The 21,179-nt window shown below is 43.4% G+C and overlaps 1 protein-coding gene across 5 annotated transcripts in view; it reads left to right on the top strand.

The window, feature by feature from the left end:
* ZNF423 (zinc finger protein 423) overlaps positions 1-21,179 on the top strand; it is a 229,371-nt gene that overhangs the window by 190,374 nt on the left and 17,818 nt on the right. For all 5 annotated transcript variants that reach the window (XM_039558390.1, XM_039558391.1, XM_010396558.3 and 2 more), the window contains 2 exons: positions 15,641-15,772; positions 17,349-17,464. In XM_039558390.1, the coding sequence (XP_039414324.1) occupies positions 15,641-15,772; positions 17,349-17,464 (248 nt within the window). The remainder of the gene's footprint in view (positions 1-15,640; positions 15,773-17,348; positions 17,465-21,179) is intronic.

A 21,179-nucleotide genomic window follows, 5' to 3' on the forward strand; every position in this document is an offset into this window, starting at 1 on the left:
TCTAGGGAGCTCTAGACAAAATTTTAATGTAGTGCATTTGTCTGTGGTGGCAGTTTCTATGGTATATAATAATGTTGATAAATTTTACTGTAGCAAGTGACATTTTATAACATTAATCCTAGTGGTAAAAATCTGATGAATACTACAGCTGTACTGGTGGGTACAAGAAGAAAGAGAGCTTTTGACACCAAGTGAATTGATTTTAATAGTGCTTTAGAGCTCCAAAGCACAAGGATGGTGCAGAGATGGTAGATCCTTCACTGAAAGGGGAGAGGACTCAGGCAGGTGCTGGACAGTGAGACACCAGGGAGCTTGACTTCATGATGGTGATAATTAATTCTTTTTAAAATCTTTATTGATAAATACTTCCTGTGCTTTGAAAAACAAAAGGAAACTAAATGGTGTGATGATGCCATTTTAAATCCTCCCCAATTATTTCAACTCAGCACATGTAAGTGAGCACACTGTGCTGGGTCCTGTGCTCAGATGTCGTTCCCGACATCAGACACACAGGTGCAGGGCCCACCTGCCCACCCTGCCCATGCTGGCAGCTGCCAGATGAGCCGGGCACAGGGAATGCGCCAGTGGATGACTGGACAACTCATGACACAAAGAGTGGCGTGAGAAGTTCTTTCTCTGACTTTATTTGCATGTAGCAGGAATAGGGTGGTACAGGTGGGCTTTAGCACCTGTCAGTAACAGCATAAGTGATATTGTAGGTTTTGTGATCCTTTAGAAATTGCCATCACATTGCCCTGTGATCCAGGCCCCAGTGCCTGGGCTGGGGTTGGCCCTTGCTCTCTGTGCAGGCAGTGGGGTGGCACAGCACTGCTGATGGTGCTGGGCCCAGGACAGTCCCCGCCAGAAAGCCCTGGGATTGTCACCACTCATGCCTGAGGTGCCTGGCTTCAGTCATGGCTGAGAGCAGCTGGTGTGCTCCCCTCCTCAGAGACACCTGCTAGGCATGGAGGCAGAGGGAGCAGCTCCAGAGCGAGCCCAGGCTGTGCCCTGCCTATCTTGCCAGCTGTCTGAGGATTGGTTTGTTTTGTTTTTATTCTTGGAAATAAGGACTGCTTATTTTCTCCAGAAAAGCTTTTAAGAAATAAATGGATAACTTAGAGGAGAATCCTAGAGGGCACTGTACTTGGGACACTTCTGTAAAAATGGAGAGCAGTATAGTTTTTGTACTCAATCATTTAGACTGCCATGACCCTTCCCCTCCCAAAAGTGTATTTTTCCTGTTTTCTTCATGATATGACTTCTTTCCTTTTCAAATTCATGTCTCTGTTTTAATAACATCAAAGATGGACCTAGAGAGTTAAAATTGCAGCCCCTGGCCAAAGAGAAAATCCCAGTGACTTCAGACTGAAGAGCATTGAGGTTCCTGACACACACTGCGGCACATTGACAGCATTTTCCTTGTGAAACCCTGACAAGTCCTATATGGGTTTTCCTTCAGTTGTTTGTTTCCTGCATTTTTAGCATTTCACATGCCCCCAGTAATTATCTTCCTTTCTGAGAAATTGTATGTTTTTTCCTGCCATCCATTAGCATGAAGTTTATTGAGTGGTTGGGGATTAGTCACTGTTCTCTCTGGGGGCTGGAGTGCTGATCTTGGAACAATGTGTAAGAAATTCTCCCCCAAGGATGTTGTGCCTCTGTACTCCTCTGCACCACCTGAGGATGAAGAGCAGAGGGCTGAGTAGCCCCCCTCGCCTGGTGGCTTGCAGGTGCTGGTCTTTACACAGCCTTGGAGAGATACCTGGGTACAGACTGTAAACTTTGCTACTGGCTTAAGTGGTTGGGGTTTCAGACACCAGCACTGCTTTTAAAACACAAATGCTCCCAAGAGCACTGCACCTCCCACTGTCGTGCTGGAGGTACTGCGTTACAGCCTGCGAGGGCTGGGAAGCCCATGGCAAGGGCAGTTTCCCATAGGAGTGGTATTGAAGTGACGGGGATGGCAGCAGCATTGTTCTGGGACAGCAGTGCTCCGCCTTCCTTTGCCTGGTCCTCCCCCATCAGACCTCTCACCCACACCATGGAGCAGAGTCTCTGGGATGCTCCATCTGCAGCCTTCCCTTTGCTTCAGCTGCTGGCCAGAGTGGCAGGTGAGGGAGCTGACGGGTGGTCTCTGTCCCTGAGGAGGATTGCAGTGGCAGTGCCATGTGGCCATGGCTTTGGAACCCTGAGATTTATTTTGAAAGTGTATCGCTTGTCAGTGTTGCGCTTCTTCGTAAATTCCTGTACAGTGCTTTATGGCTTGTCCACGGGTGAAAAAAAAAAAAATATTCTCATGGCTCTGCTATTAACAATTTTAGAAATGAAAACGTCTTATAACGTTCTCTGGAAATGTGAATCCTAAGCTGTATGTTTGTGATGACTAATTGCTTAATCAGCTCAATGCACACCTGAATCATGGTTAATAGAAGGGGTTGTGCAAGCTTTGTTATGTATTCTGCAATACTGCAGTGATTCCCAGCTCCCTGCGAAGACCACCAGGCCAGTCCCAGCACCAAGCATGTTACAGAAACTGCTTCAAGTTCACATCCCACCCTCTGCAGCACCAGTGGTTGCCAGGGCTGTGGGTAGGCCTGGCCGTGTTTATTCACTTCAGCATCTTAAAGCAATTACAAAGATGCTGCGTGTCCAGCCAGCTTGGTCCATGGCAGCATTTGGTTTGTCTTTAAGGGCTGGTGAAGATGTGTTTGATGCCTATGCATGAAGCAACAGGGCCATCTAGAACAAAAGCCTGTGTTACATTTACTTTGCAAAGTCGCTCTGCCTTTGTGTGTCTACCAGAAACACTTATGCTTGAATGCAGTGTTTGATTTTTTTCGGCTACTCTAAGTAGATCATCTTTACAGACCACAATAAAATGTTTGTGTAATGCTTAACTGTACATTAAGTAAAAACCTGCATTAGAATATCCCTGTATTATTTCTATTGGATAAATAAGAGCAGAAAGACAAGTATCCCCACAATTCCCATTACCATTCAGCACTTAGTTACATTAGAAAAATGAGGCATTGTTCTGCCAACTTTTGTTTCCCTCCATTTGTGCTACTTACCACTTATGAATCCAGCATGCCGACCCATGCAGCAATTACTTCTAAAATCCAGCTATCATGGCACACGTGGGTACCACAGCACAGCTACTGCCAGGGGTTCATGGCTAGCACTGGTCTCCTGTGCCCTCAACTAGAGCATTATTGGTTTGAGCTGGTGTATAACTAATAGCATTTGGAAGGTGTAGGTGTTATGTTGTCTGCTGAAGCATGATTTGTATTGCATTAAAACATCCTGGTGGTTTTAAACAGGCTAAAGGGGTTTTTCAGCTGTGGTCAATTGCTGAGCTGTTGCACCAGCAGTGTGCAGGGTATTTGGGTGGTCATAGAAGCCTGTATTGTATTGACACCTCACCCAGGCCTTTGCAGCCCAACTGAAGCAGTTGATGTGTTTGTTCAGGACTGTTGCAGGTTTATGAGTATATTGCAAAGTCTCTTTTTACAGTCTTTTGGTCTACTGTCCTGTGCTTTGCTCCAGGAGGTGTGCAAGGCCTATGTATCTTCTCCCCTTCCTTCTAAGACTAAGCACTCGGACTGCACCTTCACTGCTGTGTGAATTGGCACAAGTGGACATGCTCCCTTCACCATCTCTCCAGGCAGCACAAGGGCAGGGGCAAGGCCAGCCACTGCTGTTCAGCTCCAGACGAGGGCATCTGTTTTACAGGGGGGCTGGGGCAGGAACCAAGGTTCAAAGCTGCCTCTACTTGTACGAGAAATCAATATTTAGCCGTAAAACCAGGAGAGGCATGTTTGGGAATCACAGCCTGAACGAGAGGGTTCCAGTATTGTCATAGAAGATAAAACAAGAGGAAAACATTTTGAATTTACTCTTTGTGTATTGAGGCCTTTTATTATTCATCAGTAAGTAAATATAAGCTAAGGGAGTGATTTGTTTCTAACAAGCTTATAAAATACTAGAGTCATTTGTGAGTTTATTGGAGTGCTGATTATAAACATTCCCTCATGCACACTCCTTTGTGTCAAATTAACATTCAAAATACAAATATTGTATCTTTGAATATTTTTGTAATCTCTTCCCAAGTACTTGAAATCTTCGATGAGAAACGATTGATGATGTTACGTGAAAAGTGGCCGAGCGCTCTGTCACAGTTTTGGACCTATTTTTCATTTCTTTGGCATTTGCTTTGCTCATGCTGTTTCTTTGAATTGCCTGCTTCATGCTTTAGCATTTTGGACTTTGATACAATGCATAATTGATGCTCATCTAGCTGCAAAGATTCAACTGTTGTGCGTGCCACGCTGCCTGCATGCTGCTTCCCGGGATGTGCCCCACAGCCTGCTAGGGCCAGTGCATGATGGGGGAGTGGCCAGTCACACTGGGGCTGGGTGGCCTTGGCACCACTCCCTGCAGCTGCAGGGGCAGCTCAGGAACATGGGTGGCACCGGGGCATCCCAGGTCTCCCAAAGCACTCCCTCAAGGAGCCAGAGTTTGTAGCCTCAGGTGTGATTAGAAAGGAAGCCCTGTTCTTGCACTTCCTCTTGTGAGCAATGCACTTTGTGTTGGTAATCATAAGGAATAGAAATGCAAACAGTAGGCATGATCTACCACTCATCCCTTAGACCATTGCTTTAGACCTGTAGGCAGTTTTCCAAAAGGATAAGCTGTGTGGGGAAGGCATCCCAAGGCCTTTTCAGGTGCTGCTGGTTGAGACTAATGACCTTTAGGGAACAGATCTTGGCAGACCTTCTTGCCTCTATGACTACAGACTTGCCACTTCACCCCCTCCATGCTGGTACAGCAGGTGTATTTGTAGTTCAATGGGACAGACCTTTTACTTTTATTTTATGGTTTTGTTTTCCCCCATTCCCACAAAACATTCCTCATATTATCAGTATGCAAATTCTTTGCTTTTCCTGTCAATGTGTACCTTGTTTTTACTAAGCAGAGGAAAATCCTGCAAGGGTCGGTCTTAGGCTAACATTATTATAGTGGCTGCCATTTAAAAAGTCAATTTTTGCCTACAGGCAAAGTCTTGTTATCAGAGTTCATACCTATTTTGCATATATACGGTTGTATCTTCCCTACGTCTCTGGGGTGATAGGAGCAAATGCCGACTTCTTAATGCCGATTGTTGAATCTGAGGTTAAAATAAGAACTCACAAAAAAAATAATAAAATGGTGGGTAGCAGGTCTCTGACAGAGAGAAACCGTTTTGGTTGAAGCAGGGACTCCATGATGGCTTGATTAAGAATCTTATTTTATTTGAGGGCACAGCTGAAAAGCAGCTTGATCTTTCCTCTCATTTTTCATTCTTTCTCAGTAACTTTTGCAGGGCTGTGGAAAGGGTTCTTCTCATGTGGACTTATTAGGTGGATACCCCTAAGTCTCTTTCAAGTTCAATGATTGCACATCAGGCCTTTCTCTACAGCAATCCAACTACACCTTTGGATCTTTCCAAGTCATCTCAGCCACCTCTGCATGGCTCCAGTCTTTACCGTGCACACCCTGAATGCACCATCCTGCTGGGAACATCTTAATGCTTCATTTTGGGCAGAGGCCTGGGGCTTGGTATTTTTTTATTTAATTTTATTTTTTTTTAAATGTAACTTCTAAGAATGAGAGGAGTTGCAGAGAGCCTGGGAAACCTTTACAATGCCATGAGCCTGAGATCTGGGTGAGTTTAAGCAAAAATAGCTGTGTAGGACTCCTGCTGTTAGTGAGCCATCAGAGCCTCCTGGATGTCATTGCGTTTTAATACCGTGGCATGCTCACACTTTCAGGTGGCTGGAAGAGGTCTGCTTCGGCACCACTGTAGGACTGGCTCTTCCAGATCCCTTTATTTATCCAAAAATACAGACTTTCCTTACCTTTTATGCTAAGTCTTCTGTCACAGCCCACATATGTTCTCCGGAGTCTGTCTACAGTGTGAGAGTTTGCACATGGCTTTCCCTAATGGATTAAAAAGCTAATGACATATAAAATGAAGAAAATGTGTTTAAAAAAAACCAAAAAAAACCCCTACAAGCTGGCCATGTTGTGCACTGACAGTATCTGCCAACAGCCATATATGCCTGACCGAGCTACTCACATAGTAAAGTAGAAAACAATTTGTTTACCAAGGCGGTAGCCAAAGTCTGCTGAGTTTAGGATCCCAGAAGAAGGTTTCTGGCCACGTTTCCCTGCCACTGGTGCCCCTTGCAGCTCTACAGGATGTGTGTGCTGGCCCTGAGCTCTCCTCCTGTGCAGAGCTCAGGGCAACTGCTTCAGTGCTGCCTGTCCAGATCATATGTGAAGCGTGCAAGCTGGCCGGCTCACATGCAGGACGAAGAACATGTGTAAAGGTGTTATTAGTTTGATATTAGGTTTTATGTATTGTAATCCATGTTTCTCTGTTAGATGAGCGCTACCCAGAGTAACTTTACAGTCTGTGTTATGCAGAGCCCTTGCTCAGCTGCGAGATCTCTTCCAAAAGGTCACTGGGTTGCAGTTTCTCTTCTTATTCAAGATGAAGCTGCCATAGGGTTTGATTTCCACCTGGACTGGGGAGTGTTAACCAAGGAAATTCCACCAACATCAATGGGAGATGCTCCGTACATTTACTTGTGCATAATCCCACAGTAAAAGAATATATGTCTGCATAATGCAGAGATGCTGAAGATATTTTCTTGTTTTCATGCAGATTCTTCTTTTTGACTGCCTTAGGGAATATCATGCGTTACTGCACCCTAGGACTCCTGATTTAAAATATTTCTCATAGGGGAGGTTCATTCTTTTGGGCATATTTGCACTTAATGAGCTCTGAGATATATCCATGCCATACAAAATCAGTTACCTATCATAGCCAGCCAGACCCTGTTTAGTCACCCGTGGTTCCCTCTGTTTGTCGTGGCACCTCATTTTGTCATCCCCAATAACTGGTTTGTGTCCCCGAGCTCCAGCCCTAGTCTGGGGAGAAGGAGTGAAGGAGGCACCTCAGTAGGGGTGGGGGACAGGAGCCTCTCTGGGGCTGGGCTGTGACGTGTTCAACCCTCAGATGGACAAGAAAGCTCTGGCGCGGTTGTGCTAAATGCTCATGTCAAGATAGCTGGGTAACCATAATTTTTATTTTCCAAGAAAAAGCTGAGAGATGTTTCTGGGTTTTTTGCTTGTCTGTATGTATTTCAAAGAAATTTGGTCTTTAAGTTGATAACAATGCCATAAGAGATTGCTTTTTAACCAGAGACTTTTCCCTAGGAGTACTGTTTCTTAATATGAAAACAAAATTAATACATATTTTAAAGAAATGCATTTATTTGAGTAAATGGTGCAAATTGCCCCAGCATTATGGGGGTGCAGCATTTGGCCAATCTCTGAGTGTTTGGTGATCTACCACAAAAACAATGCTCATGCTTGGTTTTCAATTGCACTTTTAACTCTATGCCCACTGCACCATTTCCCACATATCTCTACTAATGTAATCTTTAATTTGACCATAGCTGATACTGCTGTAAAGTTTACATTGCTGGATACATATTTCCATGTTTATGCAGAATTTTCAATATCAGAATAAGACCCCTTATGTCAGTTCTCCTGGCATTGCACCAATGCAGGGATAAGAGAATTTTTCTTTGTTGACAGAAATAAAAGTCTACCCTCCCACTCAAAAAAAAAAAAAAAAAAAGGATTTACATCTATTATGTTTTGATGGCTGAAAGAACCTTCAGTGTTTCTCAGTCAAACTGTATGTTTAGGAAGGGTTTTTTGTTAAGAGTTTTGTTTCTATTTCTCCCTTTACCGGTTTTTCTGCTTCCCTGATGCCATCATGGGAGTGGTTTATGCCTTTCTCTTACTCTGTGCAGTTGACAACAACTGGCTTGTAGCCTGTCATGTTAATTATATACTATTAGAGGCCATTAATCTGATGATTATTTACACGATAGATTTAAAGTCTATCGTGTCAATGTGTGCTTGGGAAATGGTAATGTGAAGATCAGCGATATACATCAGTGGGAGTTGGTGTGTTTAACAAACACCGTGTGCTGTCCCAGGTGTTCTGGGTTAGCTCAGGGGGCTGCCCACCCTGCCTTGCATCCCCAGCTCAGGAACCTGCCTCTGAGCACACAAAAATGCACCCAGCAGAAAGGCAAATGCCTTTTGAGCAGTAGCTGTGGGATGCAGCTGCCACCCCGCACCCACGCAGGGGAGAGGTTGCCTGTGGGAGGGAAGGCTTTACCTTTGGCTTCTCGTGGCTGGAGGGTCCTGGCAGCTCTGGGGGCCTCTGTGCGACCACGGTTGCCACACACTGGCACTGCAGGAGGCCCGGGTGTGGGATACGGTGGGGAGAGGGCACCTCATGCCTCTGGGGGACTGGTGCTGAGGCTGGGGAACGTGCCAGGCCTGTAAAAGGAGTAAAAAAGGGTTTTACAACAATTTAAAGTAAGTTTAAAGCTTTGGATGTTTTTAAAGCATGGGCATATTCCAGTGGGATGTTTAATAAGAGTATAATGATGTTTTAATTTTAATTTTTAATTTCACAAGAAGAATAGATGCCAAGTAGATACTAGTTATTGCTGTTTGTCTGAGCTCTTCAATGTGATATTGTGAATAGGATGAGAGGATGAATGTATTCCTGCTGTGTAGCAGTGCGGGGAGCTGCTCCCAGGGAGGAGACCAGGAGTAATAAAGTGTATTTAGTTTTCAGCGATACAATGGCATGAGGGAGGATAGTGCAGGGAATGGGCTGTGTGGCCATGGCCCTGGATTCAGGGCTGCATTACTTCACTTTCCTCAGGTACTGATATTAAACTTGAAATAACACAACTGTGAGTATTTCAAAACATTGAAAAACATTACTTGGGTTGAATTATGTGGGAATGAGACATTCTTACTAAACTCTAGTCGTTCCTAGGGGTTCATTAGTTTGGATAAAGCTAATTCTGTGTGTGGTTGTACACTCAAAGACAGCATGTGTTTCTTTTCCTGTATGGGTTTTGCATTTCCATTTTTGCATGGAAACCAGTGGAATTATTCCTTAATCAACTGTTATGAAGGAGCAGCCAGACCTATCAGGCTTTAGTCCACAAAAAGTTTTAATATAGGCTATTAAAAAAAGGCATCTTCAGAGAAAGGCTGATAAAGTGTGAAGTTACTGTGCTGAAGTATAGTGCATTTCTATAAATTATCTTTATGCAGTTTCCCAGATTAATATCTAAATCTAAAATAAAGCTCTGCAGGCGAGTCCCTTTGGGGCTCTGCAGTCAGAGATAGATGATGCGCAACTCCATGAACTCCTTTGAACTTTCAGATTTTATTTTTCTTGTAAACTGAAAATTAAGTTGATGAAGCTGGGCCTGGCAGCCCCATCTCTAGTGTGTGAGGCTCAGCCTTCCCCTCAGGAATGCAATGCAGTGGGAGCACACAGCCTGTGGCCAGGAGCGGCGCAGGGGCTCTGGAGCAGCGCAGGAACTTGCAGTCAGTAGGAAACGCCCTGCAATCTCATCCCCAGTCCCTCTGGGACCGTGCTTCTTTTTGATGGTCATTTTAATATTGCAGTGTACTGACATATACTGGAGGCAGTGAACTTACAAGCTACCCTATAAATAATTTGGCATCTAATTCTGCATATTTTGAGCTCGAGGCCCCCTAAGATGATGAAAGCATTTAAAGCCCGTTGTGTGGTTAGGCTGATTTAGCATGGGAAAGAATACCTTTTTGAGCCTGAAGAAGTACATCACAAGTAACCTTGGAGTTTGTTACCAGGAATCCATAGGCACTTCTTCCAGCACCAGTAAGTCCTGAGACTTCTGTCTCCTAATACATTCCCTGATTTCCCAAATCCCTTTTCCCCAGAGAGTCCCCACCTGAAGAAGAGCAATTGCCCTTTGTGCTGATAAACCCTTGTCTGGGCTGCCCATCCCTTGGAAAACTATGAAGAACAGAACTGATTTTAATGAGTCTTATCAATAGGCAAATGTAAGGAAAACCACCAAAATTACATACAAATGCATGTTGGGAACTCTGTATTTTTGTTGGTATTCCTTACATAGTTTCTAGGAAAATCCAAGCCCCTGTGTTATCATTTTTCATTAAAGTGATGTTTCTAACCACAGTGGACAGCTCTCATATCCCTTGAAAACTTATAACAGTAAAATTGTCATAAGGATGAAGCAGAAATGCAAGATTTTATTAAACAATCTTCGGCTCATAAAAGACATCAGTGTTGTGCCATTCTAGATCATATAAATATATTTCAAAGCAGAATCATATTTCAGCAGAGAGATAAAGCACAAAAGAATATGATTAGCGGATACCAACATAAAATATTAAACCATCCAAGAAGGGGTGTAGGTGTATGTTTATCCACACGGGCAAGTCGGGGGCTGAAAGCAAGGCAAGATTTTGGCAATATATCAGTAGAGTCATGAGCACAGATATCCATGGCAATTTGTGTGTGTGTGCATTTTGCAGTGGCACGGGGGTTTGGCATGGTTTCTCACAGTGCAGAGCTGGGTGTTTCCACACAGCCACTGAAAATGCTGAGGGAATGTGACGGGTGTCTTTAGTCTGGCAGAGTTGTCAAAGGGAGATATGAGCTCTACCTGGATAAATAAATAAGTATAAATAGTTTTCTTTCTGATATGTGACCAGATTATTTTCCAGTTGATTTCCAGCCAAGGTCCCAAGGGGGCCACAGATCAAAAAAAGATAAGGGTCAGTTACAAGGTTGAGCTCATTCGGCGTTGCCATAGTAACTGACCTCCAGCATCCCTGGGAGGACGGCACCCAGCTCCCCAGGTGACATTTCTGTTGCCACGCCATCAATCCGCTGCCTTTCGCCGCCCAGGCTGCCTAATGGCCGGGGTGCCCGCGCTGCACAGCGATTCAGTGCCGCTGGCCCGCGCCAGGCCAGAGCACGGCACCTCCTCACCCCGCAGCTGCCCCGCCGGCAAGGGAGGGGCTCTGCTGCATCCTCTGGGATTGATTGCAAAAACGCAGTGGAGCAATGTGCTCCAAATGGTTTTTGTAGCAGGTCATGGGCTTAGGCAGCAATGGCGATGAGGAAATGTCGACTGTACAGCAGACGTAGTCTTCATCTGGTGTGAGCATCTGCAGATTTGCCATCCCCTTGGAGCAGTTACAGCGTGTTCTCAGACCTGGGTTTTACTTCCACCCTTGGATTGTTTTTAATGAAAACCAGCGGTGGAGTGGTGCCAGGCAGATGAGGGGTCAAAGTGGTTCTCTACAGGCTTTGTTTTTGGAGGGGGTGTCCATCACTGTCCTCCTATCCTGGTTCCAGCCCCTTGCTCCTTCACAGCCAAATGGGAAAAAATGCTGGGGAAGCTGCTTCTTTTCTTACATTATAAATTTTTCCCTTTGATTACTTATTTACTGGGAAATGAATTGCATAAACAGAATAGTTACATGCAGTTTTCATTTTATTTCCCTGTGTTCATTCCAATTTCTATTTATTTCTACCATAATTAGAGCACATGGCCCATTTAATTCTACCAAATTTATGATCTAATGGACAGGAGAAGGTTCTCTGTGAACACAGTGTATTAATGCTTTGTTACACTGAATCACAGTGTTTCAAAGTTCATTAAAAGCACAGTTAACTCGTGGATGTGAACATCTGAATAAAGAAAAGAAATTCTCCTTTATTGCCTCGATTTGCTGCAGTAGAGTAGAATTATACTGGTCTGGGAAGCTATAGTGTGGGATGTACATGTTGTTGTCAGCAACGAGCATCAGATTGTCTTACATGATCTCTCAAATTAGGACTATTGTAGTTATTCCATAAGGGAAAATTTTTGCTTTATTAAATCAAGTTGAAGAGAGAAGTTTTAACTAACAGTAAAGACAATGCCATCTTGATTTTTGCTGTTCAAATCTCCTATTTGCTGTTGTCATAACGTGTTGGTACATGACAGTGTTAACGTGTACTTTTACATTGCCATTAATATAGTTATAATTAGAAATGCAGCTGATACAGTAAATGGGTTTAATACAGCATTATTAATTATACTGCGTCCTCGCCAGGAGGCTGCTGGTGTTGGCTCTCTTAGAGGCTTAGAGACTCATTGTAATATGTATTAAATGCACATTGCTGCAGCAGAAATAGCTTTATGGAGAAGCATATTCCCACTCTAAAATGGGCAGGATGGCAGCACAAGTGCTACTAAACACCCTATCAACATATTTAAAACTATCCTGCACACGCACCCGAACTTGGGAACAATGAGCGACGTGCTCTGCCACCGCAGTTCAGCTGGGTCTGCACAACCCACTAATCCTCACTAACAGGCAGTAAATTATGTACCTCCAAATTTATACAAATGCCTGCCTTTGACATCAGTGGGCACCACCCAGGTTTCACCTTCAGGATTCAGATAATCAGCTCTCATTCCTACTGGCTTCCCTCAAGACCAGTATGGAAATAAGTATGTGTCTGCCAGGGATCAAATGCTTTTGGAGACAAAAGTAGGTACTGAAAACATTACAGGATACTATCATCTCCCCATGATACTTTTACACAAAGCGCTCTGTTCCTCTTTTGGCCTGACATAGTTTCAGCCTGACAGAATCCAGCAGGCCTGCTTGTTTTAAACAAGAGCACATCCTATTATTTTTTGGAGAAATGAAGTGTAAAATTAATGCTTATTATTTTGAGCTCAGAAAAAAAAGGCAAGAAACCCAAGATTCTTGTTTGCCGTGCATTGCTCGTTTAGTCCTGTAATCAACTGATCCCTCCACAGATACACTTATGAAGACATGGGAGAAGATCTAGCATAACAAACTGTAAAAATCTGCATTTTATTTTACAAATGAGAGGGGCTGCATAATTCACTTGAGTTATGTAGGTCTCTCGTAGATGCTTGTCGTGCTAGAAAAAAAAAAGGCGAATAAGAATGAGGGAAAGGATGATATGTTTGCTGTTGCTAGTGCCCAGCACCACGCATTTGACTGTCACACCGCATTGTCAAAAAGCCTCCTTGCATGTACCTATATGATCTTATATAATTCAAGGAAGTTATTGTCCAAAGGTGACTGAGTATCCCTATGCATGTGCTGTGTTTCTGTGTAAAATAATATACTGTAAAATGCCATAGAGGAGAGAGTGATTATAGCAGCTATTCTATCTATATCTTTGGGCATTTTCATATTTTGAATACACATGCATGAAAAGAGAAACGTTTGTCATGCTAACCATGGTACTTTTTCCCCCTTTTTTTCTTTCTGGATGGTTTTATAGACACAAGAAATACATAATGGACTCCTGTGGGAGTGGAATAAAAACCCCCACCGGTGAGGAGAAGGCCTTATAATTCAGAAGTGGATTTGCAAATCAAAAGGTCTTGCCTCGAGTGGGATAAATTTCCAGATCTGCAGGAACCCATTATGTTTTATTATTTTTCATTCTAGTTTTAGTTTGTTTGTTATGGGTTTAACTATTTAAAATACTGCAGGGATCAGCCAAGAAAATACACAATCTCTGTTGCCTAATTAAACATACCAAGCCTGTAAGAATATACTTTAACTGAAATGCTGAGCATTGTTTGTTTTTGGTTTTTTTTTTTAGTTTTACTCAAATTATAGATATTTCTGCTGGAAAAGGAGCAGCTGTCTAGTCATCAGTATGCGTCTATCTGTATTTATGAACACATGTGCTCACACAGGACCATAGGCTGTACATGAATCACTCTTTTCCAAATACCCAGTATGTAGAGGGTAGAAAATTAATGTCAAACATGATTTCTCTGATTTATTCGTAGAAGGCATTTGTTCCTTTCCCCCCAGTTCCTGCTTTGTCCTCTGTGGGTTTATTGCAGCATTTGGTTGCTGTACACAGCGGTGTGGCTGGGCACGCTCAGCATGAGGCTCATGTCCCTTCCCCACTTCTTCTCCCCTGTGGAGTAGGTTGCAAAATTCACACAAAGCCAGAACTTTTCAGGCAAGGGTCTGATGGGAGAATCCAGCCTGAGGCCACAGTAAGGGGAGAGGGCCTGGCATGGAAACCTATGCATTAGAGAGGGCAGCATGCCCGCCCGTGGAGGCTGCACAAGCAGAGCATTGCAAACCTCGTGGCGTCCTAGAAATATCCCAGTCCCTGGTTGTGGCTCCTTGGGGAATTCATAGAGCTGCTGCCATGGAGCTACCAGCCCTTTCATCTTTCTGTTCCTGGCTCTTTCCTTTTCTCTTTTTATCTCCTTCCCAACCCACCTGTTTACTTCTCCCCATGCCGCTTCCCCCTTCCCCACCCAGCTCCGGTGCCAGCACTCACCGTGAGCACCCACTGCCACATGGGTTTCAGAGCCCACCTGGCCTCGAGGCAGCATGGGCAGCTCTCCACTGTCCAAGCCTTGTGCAGGGGCTTTGGGATCCTGATAGTACCAAATGCTTCATAGGAAGCAATACCTTCCTTCTGTTTAGCCCTTTAAAGATAGAAAAAGCTAATTTGAAGCATCTGTAAGACTGTGCTTCTGAGGACTCACATTCTTCATAAGATCCAAATGTATTTGGCAAGAATTAGTTAAAGGAGTAATATAGTTGTTTCTTAGCAATCTTGGAACTGAAAATTAATAGTCATTGATATTTGAGGATGTAAAAATAAAGCTGAGTGTAGAACAAAAGAAAGAATTTATGTAGTTTTTAAAATATGTTTTCATGAGAAGTTCATGTGTTGCCACAGTGAAGGAAAGACACATTTTCAGGAAGTATTTGCAGAAACCAGCCACAGTGTTAAAAATTTTAGGTGGTTTCTGATTTTTTTAAATTGTGTATTATGTTTCCTAAAATTCTGACTCTCTCCCTCCCTTCAAGAAAACCAAAGGATTGTTTAGTTTTATGTGTGAAAATTGCTTTAACATGGCTTCAGTACCTCAAAAAAAGGCTCAGCTGCACCCAGAACCACAGACTTCAGTGAACAGAGAAGCATATAATCTTACAAAAGTGGTAGGCTTGAACCAAGAGCAATAATTATTGTTACTTCACTGAGTTCAGTTAGAATATAGAGGCATTTAAAATGGACCCTGTGTATTCAATACTTAAGATATATGACAAGGAAATTACACTTTCAAATTACATTTAAATACCTTCAGTGGTCTCTCTTCGCCTTGTAAAAAGCCAAGAGATACAAAAATTTACACAGACACTCTGCTCTCAGCTCCTGCTATTCTCCAACAGTTCCTTCCTCTCCTGTATGTTTGCAGTATACTCTGAGGTGAAGACATCACTTCAGTCTTCTGTCAGTGTTGGTGGTTGAATTCACACTATTAAAGTAATTTTAGATGCTGTTTGACTCTTTAATAATCTGTACCCAGAGCAGGGCTGCTCTCCCTTTGCGGCAGGGTTGTGCCGCGTTGTCGGGAGCCTGGGAGCCCCGCGTGGGTTCCCGGCGGATCAGGCGCGGAGCCGCTTTCAGCGCAGCCGAAATGTGGGGGGGCTGCACCCCTGAACGCCAGCAGCTTGTCCTGCTCTGGGGCTGGGGCAGGGGCAGGGGCTGGGGCTGGGGCAGTGGCTGTGGGTCCGGGGGGCCCTGTGTGCCAGCACAGGCGTTCCCCACCAACCGCTGCTGCCTCCCCGACGCTAATCTGCTGTGTCACTAACAAGTTGTATCATTTGAACCTTGCAGAGGAAGGCATCAATCATGAGTGCAAGCTGTGTAACCAGATGTTTGACTCTCCGGCAAAGCTCCTGTGTCACCTGATTGAGCACAGCTTTGAGGGGATGGGAGGCACATTCAAATGCCCTGTTTGTTTCACAGGTAAGACAGGGAGGCCAAGACAAGCCTCAGCGTGCATGGCTAGATCCAGAAATGACACTCAGGGGATTTGTAAAATACTGTATTCCTTTCCCTGGGAAAAAGAAATACTGTGCTTGGAAACATTCAAATATCCTCTGTCCGAAGCTGGGGCTTGCTCTGACGAGCAGCTCTGTGGTGTTTGACACCAAGCAGCACTGCCACATGCAGCGGGCTCTGCATGGCCCCCACAATTCCAAACATTTACATTATGCCTTGTGGCTCAAAGGTGCTATGTGTTTCCAAGTGTGGGACTTGCAAAGGATGGACTGTCTCTTGCAAGCCCTTATTCACCTGAGCAAGGACTCTCTAAAGACCAGGTGGTTCATGGTCTGCTCACAGTGCTGAGTAAAGGAGAGTAAAGGTTTGATATGACCAAATTGTACAGCTCTATGATTTTGCCAGCTGCTGTCTCAGAGGTTTCTTCAAGCCCAGTTTTCTTATGGTGGCACATTTCTAACTCCTGTCTGAAAGCCTCCTAGGTATTCCTTCTGTGTAGATCATTTAAGCTGTCTCATCAGTGTAAATGATCATGGGTGATCTTGCTTTTCCAGGTTCTGCAGGGTGCATGAAAAGGCTACCTTTTATACTGTCTTCAACACAGTAGTTAACATTTACATTTCCAATCTGTTTGCGAGATAAGGATCATGTAGATACCGCTGTGGACCTGTTGTCAGAAAAGGGGAATGGTAGCACCTGCAATTCCTTGAACTTTGATGGGAATAAGGTGAACCTGTGTTCTTTAGGGTTAGGCCCACGATTTGAGAAACTGGTTATTGTGCAAGCTGGGAGGTAATTTATCCTTTCTGCAACATGCTGTAAAAAAATTCTGGGTGCATGTGTTAAATTCTGCAGAAGGAAGAAGCCATTTTCATGTACAGATTCATGTAAAGTGAGACAAAAATGAAATCAGAAATATTTTTTAACCAGCTAAAGGTGTGGTTCAATATGTTCCACTTCAAAATTTCCCTTGATGAAGTCAGCATAATTGTCAATCCAGAATCATAATGCAGATGCCGTGATATTTGTGATGTTAAACAATAACCTTTTTCTTATTGAATGGACAACCTATTTTAAAGATCTAAAAATTGTGGCGAGCCTGCCCTTTCAGATTCACATTTCTGCCAGAAATGCTGTTCTGGGCATTTCATACCAGCCATCAAGGCCTCTCCTGGCCCAGTTGTCCTGCATTAAAAATGCATCTGATGCACCTGCCATGGGCCCAGTTCTTCCCGTGGGAGCAGTGACGTCCTCTCTTTGGTCTGATGACTGAGTTCTTCCAGTTACGTGTGGGCAGTGTTAGCTTTATGTGAAATATCAAAAATCCGTACAGGATGTAGAGTCTTTTAGAAGTAAGCTGACTGTCAGCCTGAAGACTCTAAATTGACTACTTGTAAGGAAATTCTGCCGAACCAAGTGTATCAGCACTTCTCTAGCAGATATCCTTGGACCTGTTACAATTGCAAAGACTCTGAAGTGCAGTTCAAGACGAGGTGCCTTATATGAAGCAATCTTAACTAACTGTACTGTGTTGTTTCAGTTTTTGTACAGGCAAACAAACTGCAGCAGCACATCTTTGCAGTCCATGGGCAGGAAGACAAAATTTATGACTGTTCCCAGTGCCCACAGAAGTTCTTCTTTCAAACAGAGCTTCAGGTATGTTTACAACAGGAGTAAAAACAAAGCTAAAGCTGTTGATTTCTCTGTGCAACCATCACCCTTGTGCAGCATTTAGAAAAGGTGCCTAACCTTGGTATGGTCTCTTCTGCCCTTAAACAGTCTCTCAGTCTCCTCCTGCGTCCCTGGGTGCCTGGAGGAGAAAAGGGTCTCTAAGCATGGCTGGAATAAATAAATAAATAAGACAAGACAGATATCATGATTTATGAGTATTTCTCTTGACAGTAGTGTTGCTACGTTCTTACATGTCTACGTCAAACACCTTGTAAATAATTTCTTTTCCTCTATTAATAATTTAGGGACTGATTAACATACAAAGACTCAGCAAATGGTAGCTGCCCCATCCCTTTCTGTGCTGCTAAATCATAAGTAAAGGAATTTTCCCTACTGAGGTATGAGAGCAAAGCATGGATGCAGCTCGACATGATGCTCAAGCAGAGGCTCCTCCAAGGCAGTAGCACATTGCCAGGCTGTGGCTCTGCACACCAGGCCTTACACACTACTTTCCCTGGCAGCGCTGGGGGCTGCAGCCACAGCAGCTGTAGCCTCCACAGAGCCAGTGCTTGGCCCACACCCATTCCCAGGGCACACATCCTTCTGGAGGGGCTGGACCCTGACCTGGGCATGGTGCTGCTCGGGGCCCTGGCCCCAGAGGCCTCCTTGGAACCATGGCAGTGAGGCTGGGGGTTAAATCCCACCAATACCCTAAATAGTGCTAAACCCACAGGCACTGAACCTCCGTGGTGTGTGTGCATGGTACCTTTTGGGCAATGGAACACCAGAGCCTGCCCTGCCACAGAGCTTGTGGGGAGTTGCCTACCTTGGCTGGCCTGCTCACACCTATCTCACCTGTGCAGCAGGGCCACCAAAATCACCACTCCCATCCCCTGGGAAAGGCAGTCCTTTTATAGAAGGGTACCATATGCCCATTTGAATCTATTAGCTTTATAAACCATAATTTACTTAAACTTTAGAGGGTTTTTATTTATCTTACTGAATTCCCAAGCCGCTGCCTCTTGTGTTGTGCTGTCATGCTGTGGAAGGATGGCTGATCTTTTCACTTTGTTGATTTTATTTTTTTTTTCCTCCCAGGGGATCTCTTCTTTCTCTTGTTCTAGTGACCTGATTTGCATAAGTGTACAAAAGTTTTAACTATACCTTGTTAATATTTTAATAAAGTCAGCAGATTTTGGGTTTGTGTGTTCTCACTATGTACGTTTTATGAAGGCAGCAGTGGCTTGCAAAGACAGCTTTGATTATACCTCCCATATCTCCCTTAAAGTGGTGTTTGGTCAAAATGCCAGCACAATTAAAATGGGCACACTGGCTTCCTAGGCCACTGCATTAACCTTTAAAATCAGATGATCAAATAAAGAGAACCTGGTTAAATTATAGTCTAAGCGGCCTGTTTTTTGCAATTACCAATTTTAATTACATAGTGTTTCAATTCTGAAGTTTTGTGCATTGCACAATTGCTGCAAATGTCAGCTTTAATCATATAAATTAGGATTGTAATTTTTCAGGTTTTATGCAGGATTTTTCTGCACTCAAAATTTTTCTGCTTATAATAATTCATAATAATTACATGAGTCGTTTTGAATGATGTTGGGTGAATGAAAATTCAATACTTAACTGCACAGTTTTAGTCTTTATTTCAGTAGTGACTCAGAAATATGTGTTTACTTTATGCCAGGGAAATTACTAATGCAAATATTAGAGCCAAGGAGGACACAAAATGGGTGTATAAATCAGTTAGAAATGCTTAAGACTTTTGAACCAGTCTGCTTTGGCATGATTATCTCATTAGTTTCTGGTGTGTAAGCTGCCTGCTCTAAATCCTCACCTGTTGGTTATATTTTTGTTGAGTAATGAAGATTTAGCTTTATTTTAGTGAAGCAATTGTTCAACTGCTACTTAGGGTTAAATCTGCATAAACCTTTCTTTGTCTTTAGCTGTGCAATTATTCTTATGTGGGCAAGTCACCCTCCATCAAGGGGTTCTGCCTGATGAATTTGACTGTTCAGTTCCAAATTTGCTTTCCCACTGGCATGAAATAACTGGTATCAAAATTTGAACGTACGCGTTCTTTTCCTTCTTTGTATTTTTAAGTGAAACTACTGAAAACACTTGTAACAAAAATGAGCATTCAACTATTTCAAGAAGAAATTCAGAGTAGGGTGCTTGTCGAAAAGCAGGAAAAACAAGGAAGGTGGGGAAAATGACAGGCAGCAAAGGGAAAAGGTGACTTTCAGAGATGTCATGGGCTGGCATGAACTAGCCCTGCAGTTTTTTGAACAATTTTTAAAGAGGGTAAACATCATGTGTGCCATGTGATGAGAAACTGTAAATGCTGCTGTAAATGTACTTCTAGTGCCTGGTGCAGATACTGCTTTGGTAGCTTAATGCTCTGGAAGTGATCAAACCCTCTTATGCTGCTGAACTAGTAGTTGTATTTTAATATAGGTTTATGCTTTGAAGTTTATACCATCTGATGGAGCTGTAAAAGCAAGGCTTAGGAACGCTCAGAGGAACTGAGCTTGCTTTATAAACGGTGGGAAATTTGGTGAGAATCTGGAGCAATGAGTCAGTGACGTTACTTTGATGATATTGCCACAAGAAAAGAAAACAGAATCCTATTTAACTGCTTACATTATCTCACTGGAAATAAGGAAAGAAAACATGGTAAGATAAAGTATGAAATATAAAGGAAAGAGTATGTGTGATAACCCCACACACCCTTAGGGCAGAAGAGGAAAGGCTGGCAGCTCTGTGTTTTTCACATCCTCACTTTGTACAATTGAGAGCTATGAACATCATGAGATTCTCCTGGAAAAAGACTGAATTTGTACCTAATATATAAAACACCAAGGCTATGGCATTTCATTCCCCCTACTGAAACATGCTCACTGAAACAAGTGCAGAGGTGGAGGGTTGGGGTTTCCTTACATGTAGGGCAGAAGGAGCCCTTCCAAACAGATCCCCATCTCTAAGAACTGGGCTGGGAGCTGCTGGTCCAGCTCCTTGGAGGCAGCTGGAGCCATGGGCACTCAGATGTGGGAGATGAGCTTGCTCTCTGACAAGTGAAATTTTGATCTTTGCTATTTAAAATGTAGTAGGGAACCCTGCCAACCCTGAAGATGGGTCAGAAATGATGACACATAATGGGTGCTGAGAGTTATATTTGTGGTGTGATTCACAGCAAGGAGGGATCCCTCCTCAGTTGCTTGCATCAAGAATTGTATTAAGCAAATTGTGACTGAGGAGTGGTTTCCAGAGAAAACTTGAGGAGGATTTTTGTGCATACTCTTTTGCCACACTGCTTTTCCAAGGAGCCATCACATAACCGGTGAAGTATTTGTATTTAAAGGATTAATTCCTGCTGTTTGCTTGTGTACTGTTAATCATACTGTTTCCTCCTAAATGATTACAATTGATGAAAACTAAGGCAAGGGATATAATAAACAATGCGCAAATAATCCAGGTACCAAGGGAGCAGGGTACCTGCCAGGTCTTTCCTAGCACAGGTGTTCAGGTGTTTTATTGCCTGCTATGAATAAAGGGCTTTCTTTTCTGCTCAGATTTGGAGATATGTCAAACCACTAAATTAAGAGAGCTTCACTGGAGGAATGTGCTGTCATTTAAAATGTCCAGTTTTTTAAATGTACACATATCAAAAGGAGAGTGGCTACTATGG

The sequence above is a fragment of the Corvus cornix genome, chromosome 11 (genome assembly GCF_000738735.6).
Source record: "Corvus cornix cornix isolate S_Up_H32 chromosome 11, ASM73873v5, whole genome shotgun sequence".
NCBI lineage: Eukaryota > Metazoa > Chordata > Aves > Passeriformes > Corvidae > Corvus > Corvus cornix.